Source organism: Arachis stenosperma, chromosome 9, assembly GCF_014773155.1.
Source record: "Arachis stenosperma cultivar V10309 chromosome 9, arast.V10309.gnm1.PFL2, whole genome shotgun sequence".
Classification (NCBI taxonomy): domain Eukaryota; kingdom Viridiplantae; phylum Streptophyta; class Magnoliopsida; order Fabales; family Fabaceae; genus Arachis; species Arachis stenosperma.
The window spans coordinates 7278200-7291250 of record NC_080385.1 but is presented as its reverse complement, the minus strand read 5'-3'; the positions used below and the strand labels follow the sequence as shown (position 1 = coordinate 7291250).

The 13051-nt window shown below is 28.4% G+C and overlaps 1 protein-coding gene across 3 annotated transcripts; it reads left to right on the top strand.

Moving 5' to 3' along the window:
• Nucleotides 1–570: 570 nt before the first annotated feature.
• LOC130948477 (disease resistance protein RPV1-like) lies at nucleotides 571–10392 on the top strand. Of its 3 annotated transcripts, XM_057877222.1 has the most exons (8): nucleotides 571–1204; nucleotides 3727–4834; nucleotides 4951–5253; nucleotides 6343–6883; nucleotides 7073–7842; nucleotides 8519–8578; nucleotides 9077–9155; nucleotides 9384–10392. In XM_057877222.1, the coding sequence occupies exons 1-7, from the start codon at nucleotides 717–719 to the stop codon at nucleotides 9107–9109; spliced, it is 3303 nt and encodes a 1100-aa protein (XP_057733205.1). In that variant the 5' UTR covers nucleotides 571–716; the 3' UTR covers nucleotides 9110–9155; nucleotides 9384–10392. The 3 variants fall into 3 exon arrangements, with proteins under 3 accessions (XP_057733205.1, XP_057733204.1, XP_057733203.1); XM_057877221.1 differs by having other exon boundaries at nucleotides 6343–7842; nucleotides 9895–10392; XM_057877220.1 differs by having other exon boundaries at nucleotides 6343–7842.
• The last annotated feature ends 2659 nt before the right edge of the window (nucleotides 10393–13051 follow it).

Below are 13051 nucleotides of genomic sequence, written 5' to 3'. Positions count from 1 at the left end.
ATATATATATATATATATATATATATATATATATATATATATATATATATATATATATATATATTGATGAATGTGATATATTTTTTATGTAAATAATCTTTTAAAAAATCTAATAGTTAATCTATTACCTTTTTTGTTTTAGTCCAAATTAAATGTTTTTTATTATTTTTGGAAAAAAAATCTTTTAAGGAATTTAATAATATGTGATGAGGAACACCGAATAAATTATACAAAAACCAATTAAAACACAACATGAAAATATCTTTGAAAAAATACATTTTAAGCGTCTTTATCTGAGTGACCTCCTTATATTTAATAAATAAAATAAAAAATAATTTTTAATAAACATATAATTATATTTAGTAAAATAATTGTTAAAATTTAAATAAATTATAATAAATAAAAATATATTGATAAAGATTAAATTTAAATATTTATTAATATATAAAATTATATTAAATTTTAAAAATTTGATAAGTACATATTAGCTCTTCTTTTAAATATTTTTAAAAATATTTTTTTATAATCTTTTTAATTTATTATAAAGAGCTTTACAGGCAAGACTTGATGAAGAGCTTAGACCAAGAGAGGGAAGCCACTGGGTAACTACTTGATGATGATGAGTGTTTCAAGTACAATTATATATACCTGAAAAGAGGACCATTTCTTTCTCTAATTAACTCACTACTTAAATCCCAATTAACTGTGCTGAACATATGGCACTTTCCCTTGCTTCTTCTTCTTTCTCACCTCTTACTACTCGATATGATGTTTTTATCAGTTTCAGAGGCGAGGACACGCGTAACAATTTTACCAGCCATCTTCATTCTGCTCTTCTCAGAAATCAGATTGAGACCTTCATAGATTATAGAATCCCGAAAGGAGGTGTCGTCTGGAACGAACTTGTTGAAGCCATCAGAGATTCAAAGTTGTTTGTTGTTATCTTCTCCGAAAACTATGCTTCCTCTAGCTGGTGCTTGAGAGAGCTGGTTGAGATCATGGAGTGCAAGAAAAAGAATGAACAAGTTATTGTGATTCCAGTGTTCTATAAAATAGAGGCCACACATGTTCGCAAGCAGAGTGGAAGTTACCGCAGAGCATTTGATGAGCATGAGAGATCCTCCAACCGTAAACATGTGCACCAATGGAGGACGGCACTCACTGAAGCTTCGAATCTCTCTGGCTTCACTTGCGATCACCACAGGTGAAGGGCCTTAACCTTCTTAAGTTTTAAAAATCAATAATATACTGGTGTATGTTATGATGAAGAGGAAATGAAAATTTACTCTTAGATATCTATCTAAAAAAATATGTTATTTTTATTGAAAAATATTATTTATACACTAAAATTAGTTATTAAAATCAGATATTAATGTATTTGTGTATAAATATATGTGTGGTTTAATTTATTTTTATAATATATTTATATTTCAACATGTATTTTATATTAGTAGCTGATTTTAATAGCTAATTTTGATGTACACGTAGTATAATTCTATTTTATTTTTATTAATATTTTAAAATAAATTTATACACTTTTTTTTTTCTCTTAACTGAAAAAACTATTTCATCAAAAGATTATCTTAATATATTTGGGTTTAATTTAACAAAAATAAAAATATTTAATAACAAAATAAATTAATTAAATATAATAAAAAATTATCCTATTTAATATTTATTAATTATTATAAATTCTAATTATTTTTTGTGTGTTTATCCAATATTACTGTAACAAAAATTTAGAGTAGTTAAATGCTGAATAACATTCTGATAAACCGACATACAATTAATATCATTGATTAATTATATGGAAAAGTATATGAAACAAAATCATTTATACCCTTTAGACAATTAATTAATTATAGTGATTATTGATTAATTATTATCCATTTGTCTCCCTTCTAACAATATCCAATTTATAATGAATAAGTATTAATTATAATTATTATTCTTGACTATAAATACAATATTATTTAATTATTTTTTCATTTTAATATATTTTATAAATTATATATACAATATTATTTAATTATTCATTTATAAAAAAATTAAGGTGTAAGACTTTCGGTCAAAGTTAAAGTTTTAGGGTTTAAGGCATTTATTTAGTACTTAAATTTGTTTTATTATATTTAACAAATATTGCTTCAATATACCTTAAACAATATAATCTTTTGTAATTATATTCATAATTTTATAGAATCTATCACTTACTTATTAATGATTAACTCATGGCGTGTGTGTCTCTCTCTCTCTCTCTCTCTCTCTCTATATATATATATATATATATTCAGCAACTAACTTTATAGTCTAAATTTACAAATTAATATTAATTTTAATATTTTCGTATATAATATTACTATAAATTTAATTGTTTTATCAGGTAAGTTATTATTATTATTATTATTATTATTATTATTATTATTATTATTATTATTATTATTTAAAAAATAATTAATATGTTATCACATAAAGCCTAATTTTCACATACGACAGTAACTATTAAGATAGGTTTGTGTGTCATGAATTGATTTGTTGTCAAGTAACTCTTTTTATTAATACAAATATATTAAATATTGTTTTTATCACTTATTTTAATAAATTATTAAAATAGTATCAAAAAGTTTATCACGTACAAAAATAACTATTAAAAATACGAACGACAAATAAATAAATTATTAAATAATTTAAAAATACGATAAAAATAAATATCAATACATATATATTTTATAAGTATAGCAAAAAAATTTATAATTAACAAATAAATTATTCATTTGATTTAAATTTTTGTGAAAACATTTGAATAATTATTTAAAAAGTGTATATAAAAAATTTGATCTCTAATTTTTTTTTCAAAAGAACTTGCTCATTCACAATAAAATGATTTTTAAAAAATTTGCTTGAGATAAATTTAACAAATTTTAAATATGAAAATATTTTATTTTTTTAATATATAATATTACAAAAAATTATTTTAAAATTTGATCTCTAATTTTTTTTAAAAGTGTATTTAAAAACTAGTTATTTTTGTTGATTTTTTTAATTTTTCGAGAGTTTATTTTTCATTCTTATCTTTTGGGATCACTTTTGTCAGCAATAGAAAATTTTCAACTATTATTTTAGTAGTTTATCGAGCTTAATTATATTTGTATTTTATTTTCTACTAAAATTACTTTATAAAAGTTTTAGGATATAATTTATATTAGTCAATAACACTCTAAAATTGTAATATTCGTGAATAATATTAATTACGCAAATTCATTGCTTAAGGAAATTTTTTTCTTCTTACACAATTTTAAGCATTATCAAATTTTATTTGTTATTTTTAATATGGTTGTTTTTATTTTAAAATGAAAAGATTAGTTTTCACAAAAAGAAGAAAATTATTAAATAAATAAAATAATAAATAAATAAATACTAATAAATATCTTCAAATTATTAATTCCAAAATAATTTATAAATATCTTTAATATTATACCCCAAGAAAAGAAAAATCTAGTGAGATTTTGGTCATCTAGAATTTGGTCTAACGTAACAATTCCAACACATAGGCTTGATATCTTGCCTTCTAACCAACATATAATGATTGATTAATTTTGCATTGAAATCAATTATCATTCAAGATACATTTGAGATGCTAATAAGGAAATATATGTACCCATTTTCACCTTTTATCTGGTTATGTGTTTATTGTTTTATTTCTAATGTAATTTTTACTTGTCATGCTAGGCAAGAAGCAAAGTTGATTGATGAAATTGTGGAAGCAATTTTTCCAAATCTGAATAACAATGGTTTTAGAGATGACCTCAAAAGCCCTTTTATTTGTAACAGAAATTATACTTCTGTTAAATCCTTATTGAAATTTAAGTCAGAGAATGTTCTTGTGATTGGAATTTGGGGTATGACTGGTATTGGCAAGACAACCATTGCTACTACTCTTTTTCATGAGTGTTTTTCAGAATATGAAGGTCATTGTTTTTTAACCTTTTCAAAAAAATTAGAAGGAAAAGGTCTTAATTACATATGTGCTAAACTTCTTTCTCAATTGTTAAATCAAGATCTTTGTATCGATAATATTCGAGTAATACACTCTAGTATTATCCGTAAAATCAAGCATAGAAAGATCTTTGTTGTACTAGATGATGTGACTAATTCACAAATTGCAACTGATTTGATTCAACTGTTTCGTAATTGTCTGAGTTCTGGTAGTAGAATCATTTTGACAACAAGAGATAGAAATGTGCTTACAAGTGGAGGAGCCGAAGAAATCCATGAAGTGAAGGAAATGAATTTTGAGGACTCTCTTAAAGTTTTTAGCCATAATGCCTTTAGTGGTTCTCATCCTAAAGAGGATTATTATGAGCTATCAACAAGAGTCGTAGCAGATTATGCCAAAGGAATACCATTAGCATTAAAAATTTTAGGATCATTTCTTCGGACCAAAGAAAAAAGTGAATGGGATAGTGCATTGAAAAAATTACAAAAGTATCCCAATCCAGATATTCAGCAAATGTTGAGATTGAGTTATGATGCATTAGATGATGATGAAAAAAACATTCTGTTAGATATTGCGTGCTTTTTTCACGAGCATGAAATGGAGATGGTAACAAGAATATTAAATTCTTGTGGTTTCTTTGCAGACATAGGGATAAAAGGCTTATCGGACAAGTCTCTTGTAAGCATTTATTTAAATGGTGGTTGTAAATACATAAAAATGCATAGCTTGATACAGGAAATGTGTTGGAAAATCATTCATGAAGAATATAGCAAAAATGGTGGTCAACAAACAAGACTGTGGAATACGGAAGAAATCTGCAATATATTCCAAGATGAAAGGGTAAGGGAATCTTGCTTTAATGGCTTGGTCTTCAAGAAGAATGTATGTATATATCAAAATATTGCTTACAGCAACATAGTACTAACGTTGTATTGCAATGCTGATCAATTTTGCAGGATATTCATGGAGTTGAAAGCATGATTGTGGATATGAATCAAATTACAATAGATCCACGTATAATCATCATTGCATTAAGAAAGATGCCAAAATTAAGGTTACTTGCTTTAAGAGGAAATATCAATATAGATCTTGAACAGAACAGAGTGCTTATAGAGGATTTTCAACTTCCTAATAACTTAAGGTATATTGAGTGGAATAAATGTCCACTTAATTTTGTGCCATCTATTTGTTGGCCTCAAAAACTTGTTCAACTTTCCATGCGAGATAGCAATATTGAAAAACTTTGGGATACAGCACAGGTAGGATCATGTTTATATTTTTCTTTATGCTTTTTTGATACTTTTGTTAGATACTAAAATAAAGATTGATATATTATATTATAGAAATTAGTTAGTATAAAAAGCGAAATTTTAAAAGAACAAAAAATAGAGTAGTTTTGATATAAGTAATATTAATTATGGGACGTTTATTTCAAGATTTATAATTTATAAACTTACTCTATTATGTAAGATTAATTTATTCCTATATATTGTAAAACATTCTTGCATGCTAATTATTTTTTTAAAAGTTATATTTTCATCATTTAATCAAGAGAATTTTTTTTATATAACCTTTTGTGAGAATAAAATATCACAGTAAAATATTTTAGAAGATTGAGAATAAATTTTTATTACATAAAAGTAACTATAAGATCACAGAATAATTAAATAAGTTTTGATGATAGAACAAAGAATATTTTATAAGAAAAAAATGATAATAAAATATATGACTTAGATTCAAATGACATATATATATAAAAGAGATAAATATTAGACTACTTCCAATAATTATTTATATATAGCCATCATAATTTTTAATTAATTTACTATATGTCATGATGCAATGCTTTCTTCGCAAAAAGAGAGAATAAAAGTAATAATCAACCACATAAAAGGGTTTTCGCTTTCGAAAAAATTTTGCCCCAATAATATATATAATAAATGGTAAATACTAATCAAATCAAGTTCCATGTTCTAAATTTCGAAAAAATTAACTATTATTTTAATATTGTAATGGACAACTAAAAAAATTCATATGCTCAGTATGCTTTTAAGTAAATTAAATTCAAATGCATTTTATACCTATTCTAAAAATATTTAGTTGTATTGATTAGCTGGAAACACTTTTTTATATAGGTGTAAGAATAAGAGAAGAGAAAAAATTGTTGGAAAATATAGTTAATTATTCTGAAAATATGAAAAAGTTATTGTCATTTAATATTTGATATTAGATGTATAACAATTTATAAAATTAAAATAAGCGAGAATGTAATGCATTAAAGAATAAAACAACACTTTTTCCCTCCACTAGTGATGTACATGTGTTAACATGTTTGTTGGGATTGACAGAATCTACCGAGTTTGGAGTCTATTTACCTTAATGGCTGCAAACGCTTGACAGAGTGCCCAAATTTAGCAGGTGCCACGAATCTCAAAACAATATCACTCTCTGGCTGTAAAAGTTTACATGATGTTCATCCATCTATTTTCTCTCTCCCCAAGATTGGACAACTACATGTGAACTATTGCACATCGCTAAAGAGGCTTTGCAGTGACTATTGTTCTCCTTCTCTGTGGGGCTTGTGGGCCACTGGTTGCTCCAACTTGGAAGAGTTTTCAATTCCCACGATGGGTGATCATTCCAAACTTTACTGGTTACATTTACCATCAACGGCTTTGAGTGAAGTGCCATCCACTATTATGCATCTCAAAAATCTTGAGGGGTTTGCTTTTAACATCAGTTACTCTCTTCAGAAACTTCCTCTAAACTTTACCCGTAGAATTGCACTCATGGATCCAATAAAACATGAAGACAACACATGCATCATGTTAAGTAGAATATTGCCCACCCCTGCCTTCTTGTCTCTCAAGGAATTACTTTTCTTCAAATGTAAGAGTTTGTCTAAACTCCCAGACAACATTCATGTCTTACAATCATTACAACTATTACATCTGGAAAGTTGTCACGTCATTACAAGTTTGCCAAAAAGCATTAAGAATCTTCAACAACTCATGGAACTTAACATCGTTGATTGTAAAATGGTAAAATACTTACCTCCACTTTCCCCATCTATTATAGGCTTTAAAGCACTAAACTGCAAATCCTTGAAGGAAGTCTCAAGTTTAACCAGTGAACCACGCAGACAACACTATGCATGGTTTGTATTCCATAACTGCACAAAGTTGGATGATGATGCATATGAAGCCGTTTTGAAAGACTTGAAATCCAGGATAGAACTTGTGGCAAATAATGATGGATATCTGCATAATGAAGCATACAATGGTAATAGACTCTTCTACTATTTACCAAGTAAAGAGAGCATAATTAATGAGTGGTTCCCTGACTACTACTCAAGAGAAGCTTCCATCATTGTTGAAGTTCCTCCGGATCACAAGATTTCTTCTTGTCTTGTTGGCTGCATCTTGATTTCTCAATACCAATCTTTCAACTTTGGCAAGAAAACAATGATATTTGGATGGGAATGCTACTTGGGAAAGGGTTGCAACGAGTGGGAATGGATCGCAACTTCTGCCAATAGAGGACACTTGACCAGATATGTTCCCGATGATGATGTGATTGATCAATTGATGAAAATGGTATCAGATCATAAGGTAGTATGGTATGATGGAGAGGGTTCCAACAAGATAACGGAAGCAATCAAAGAGAGAAGAAAAGGCACCACCACTTGCAATCCTATCCTTAAATTTGAGTTCTATGCTCATACAAAGGATAATGAGGAAGTAGTGATAAAGGAGTGTGGGATCCGTTGGATGCATGTCCATGTCAATGATGAAGGAGAGATTAGTCCAGATGCCACTCATGAGGGCTATGAATCTCATGACGTTGAGGTAATGCTTCTAAATTCTAATACTAATGGCACTAGTTTTCACACATTATTGTTGTATTCTCAATTGTTTAGTCTAGAGATCCACAACAAAAATTAAATCATTCAAAATTGATTTTGGAATATATATAATGGTAGTAAACGAAAACACAGAGTTAATGAATTATCTACGTGCTTGAATTTTCTTTTTATTTCTTCTGCACAACCTAGCTATAATTTTTTATTGTTTCTCTTACACAAAGCTTCTTTGCTTCAATTTTATAGAGTCACTACAAGAATTACAAAAATCAAGGTTTACTATGCTCTTCTTTACCAATTAAAAATGGACATGTTAACATTTGTTGTTGCATAGCAAGTGTTTCACTTTCTCAATAAATTTAAATCACACAAATGATAATAATGATTTATTACTAACATAAAAAAAAGCTTTAGACCTCGAAAACGTCAAAGCTACCAAACTGATACATCACTTTGCAAAAGTTATACTATTTTATGAATAGACAAAAATTTGAAATAAAACATTTTCGCATATTGATGTTTATGTTCATGATGTGCTATCAATTTTATACCACGGTATATTTTTTGATATCATCCTTGTTTGTGTGGTTAATTATAGTATTGTAGTAATAGCTTAGTGTATCAAATGTGGGGGATCATGAGGAATTATATTCTTGTCGCAGAGTCAGAGAACAGAGAACCGGAGAAAGAGTGGATTTACGTCATGGTTCCAAAGATTACTGGTAAGTTGTCCAATTATGTTAGCTAAGCTTTTGATTATATTTGATGAAATTACTATTTCTTGAACAACTTACTTTTCATATTATAATTGAGTTTATTTTAATATATGGTCTCCTATTATAATTGTAATTGTAGTCGTAACAATCAATCGATATTTTAATTTTTTTTAATTCTACTTTTTATTTCTTTTTTACCCTTTTTTTTTACTTTATTGATTGATTATTAGCTGGTAGAAAGTTAGTTTTCTAACAAAACCAAATGTTATTGTTAATTTGGTGATTATCATATTGAAACCATGCTATGTTACTGTATGTAATGGTATATGTATCATAACTTCAAACATACTATTATAAATAGAGTTGCAATAGGCTGCAAATATATTCAAATTCAAATTGCAAGAAAAAGAAAATTATACGACATAAACCACAATGCGTGTTATTGTAAAAGTTATAATATCTAGAATCACCACAATTAATTTTATGTTATCGATTTTATAACAGTGTTATAAAGCAAATACCGAGGAAGAGATATAGAGAAATATCACTCCAAAACAGAATAATATGTTTCTGTTAAATTAAGGTACAGTAACTCTCATTTCTTTTGCAGACTAAGTGTTATGCAATATCTTTCCTTTTTTTATGTGTACATTGTTCCTTTTTTCTCTTCAATTGAGTTGGTTTGTGATTATAAAAAAAATAAAGAAGAGAAAAGAAATTAAAAAAAGTATAGCAGTGGATGAAAGGTCACGTGGCTCAACTCATATATATGTGTTACTTTCTTTTAACTTATTTTTTCTGCTTTCTACAGAGAAGAACATATCATATGACAACTCCATCCAACACGAAATCTTCTGTGGGGAACAGTTGTACTTCCTTTAGTTCATTATTGTTGTAATAGTGGTCTATTTGGTCACTCTATAGCACACTTTCTCTGAAAACACACCATTACTTATTTTTGCTCATTTGATTTTTGTTCAATTTCCCTGTCAACTCGGTAGTCTGTTTAATTTGCATATTACTTTAATACTTTTGCATTGGCATTTTCACGCTTTGTTTTATATTCATATTAAGATATTATCTATTACTACAAGACAGGGTTTAATGATAATTGAATCATGAAGGAAGGCCATATAATTAAATAAATATTATATAATACATGATGTCATCATTTCAATACAATACTTAGCTTGTTTGCGACGTACGTGTGGTCACCATTATGCATCTCTATTATGAAGAAAAGAATGATAATATATCCTTCTACCATTTACCAAGTAAAGAGAGCATACTTAATGATTGGTTCCCTCACTGCTACTCTACAGAAGCTTCGATCGTTGTTGAAGTTCCTTCAAATCACAAGCTTTCTTCTTGCCTTGTTGTCTGCATGCTACTTTTCACAATACCAATATAGAAACCTTTGGAATAAGCATATGATATTTGGATGTGAATGCAACATGGAAAAGGGTTGCAACAAATGAGAATGGATAACAACTTCTCACAATAGACCACACATGATGGTTGTATTCAAAATGGTGTCAGATCATATGATAGTATTGGATGATGGAGAGTATTCCAACAAGATAATGGAAGCAATCAAAGAGACAAAGAGGGAAACCACTTGCAATCCTATCCTTATGTTTGAATTTGCTGCTCAAACAGTGGATAAAGAGGAAGTAGTCATAAAACTTAAAAGGGTGTGGATCCATTAGTGAACAATTTGATACAATACTCAAAGCTCCAATATTTAGAGATCACATTTCTTCTTATTCTGTTTTTCATGCTTGCCTTGCATACCAAGCCATCGATAATCCCTTCATTAATATCTCGTTATTTTCTTTTTATTTTTTTCCTCATTTTTTTCAGCACAACTTTCACGTACTTTCCTTTTCCTAAATAGTTCTGCATAGTTTCTTACTCTGTAAAGGTTAACCAAGCTTCTCTGGTTCACTTTTATAAATATATCTTTCAAAAATTTGTCACTTTGTAATATTCATCCTTTTTAATATCAAAATAAGTTAAAGGATTTAATTTTAATGTTGTATGACATTAAAGTTCTCCATACTCTTGTCTAATTATATATAAATGAACATATTAACATTTTTTATTGTATTGGAAGTATTTTCACTTTAACAATAAATATAAATCACAGAGAATATTATAGATGACTAAAAATCTCTTTACACCAATTAAGAGTATCAGTTTAATTTTATAATGCAGTCCTATAGTTGACATCGTTTGTTTGTGTGGTTAATTATTGTATCATAATAAAAATCTATTAAATGTGTATACTTACGACAGTTGGATAATGAAAAATTTATATTGTTGTCTTAGAGAATTGGAGAAAGAGTGGATGCATATTGTTGGGATTTGGGTATTGTCAAATGGCTCCGAAGATTTTTTGTATATTGTTTTGCTTTCTATATTGGCAAATGGTTCCAAAGATTATTAGTAAGTTGTCTCATTATGTAAGATTATTTTGGATTCATTTATTACGGTGAAAATGATAAAATTATGTTCATACTACCAATTATTACGGGAATGGATTCTCTCAATTTTTTTTAATAATTGAGGAAGTAAAGTGTGATTTTTTATTATTAATTTTTTGAGTGGGACTAATAATAAATATGAGAGAAAAAATAATGAAAAATTAAAGATTACATTTTACACTTTCAATTTTTTTTAACAATTGAGAAAATCCATTCCCATTATTACCCAGAGTGAACTATAAATTTTTTTAGTATGCCATGATCAGAAAATTATTACAATTTTTAAGTGTATATATATTTTTTATCTACAAGACTTCATATTCACATTGAATATATTTCAAAAGAACAAAATAATTAGTCACAAAAAATATATATATAATAATCTCTCAATAGAACTAACAACATTTTATTTATAAGTGACTATCTTGCTAATAATATAAGATTAAACATACCGATATCTAATTCTATTCAGATTTTTCTAAACTTATCTGACAAGTTTCTCATTTTTATTTATTTATTTTATGAAAATATGGTTGAATAGGACAAGAGATGGAGTAAAAAATATCTATTATTGTAACTTCATTGGTTGACATAGACCAGGTCGTCATCGCATATATAGTCCACAGATTATTATTTGCATTTCATGGATTTGTGTAACTTTTAATTATGGAAAAGTATAGGTAAACAATGAAAATATTAAACAATGTAAACAATAGATATATCGGATGTTCATTTTACTAGTGTACGGATGGTTATTTTAATATTAAAATTTAGAAGTTTAATTTGAAAGTGTAGTGTATTTTTATTTGATTGGTGGTTGTTCACATTGTTCAACAAAGTCATTGTCCCCCTAGCATTCCCTTTAATTATATATACACAATACAGCAGATGTGAGATGACAACAAAGTATTTCCTTTCTTATTAACTGCTGATTCATTCCCCCATCTTAGAGGCATGGCACTTTCAGTTGCTGCTGCTGCTTCTTCTTCTTCTTCTCAAGCATCTGTCACTCGTCAACACGCGTAACGGCTTCACCAGCCATCTTCATTCTGCTCTCCGCAGAAACCAGATTGAGATGTTCATAGATTACAGAATCCAGAAAGGAGGAGCCATCTGGAACGAACTTGTTGGAGACTCAAACTTCTTATAATAATCATGAATGTGACTCAATGGCCACCTTACGCACAATCCTACCCAGCCCATGTTCCATTATCTAAAAGAACTGAAATTCGATGGATGTCAAAGTTTAACTGAACTCCCAGACAACATCTATTTGTTATCATCATTGTTGTTGATAACCATTCATGACACTAATATCATGACCTTTCCAGAAAGCACTAAGAATCTTCCGCGGCTCAAACTTCTTTTTATTTGTCACTGTGAAAGGTTACAACTTGTACCAGAGCTTCCACCTTCCCTTCAAGCTTTTAAGGCCTGGGACTGCAGATCTTTGAGGACAGTGTCAAGTTCGAGAGAACAATTAAAAAGACAGCAGGGTACTACTTTTGCATTCCTGAACTGTGTGAAGTTGGAGGAAGAGTCATGCTTTACCATTTTGAAGGATTCCATTGTTAGGGCTGAAGCACAACAACTATCACCAAGATTAGAAGAAAACAGAAATGAAGAATTCATTGATGATTACGGTGATGGTTTTCTTAGTGAACATGACGTCAGTGTTGGCAAGGTTTGTTATTTCTTGCCAATTAGAGGAAGTAAACTTGATGACTTGTTCCATCATTCCTCTTCACAAAATTCCATCAGCATTCAATTGCCACTAAGTTCTAATTTCTCTGGTTTCATTTTCTACTTGGTTGTTCCTCCGATACAACCATGTGATAAGGGTGACATTGAAATGAGTTTTGGCTTTGAATGTTACTTGGAAACAAGTTGGGGTCAGAGGATCCGTAAAGCAAGTTCGTCCTCACTGAGGTGGAGAAACTGTGTTTACATTGGATTTCAGATGAATCTTTTGTCGGATCATGTGCTATTGTGA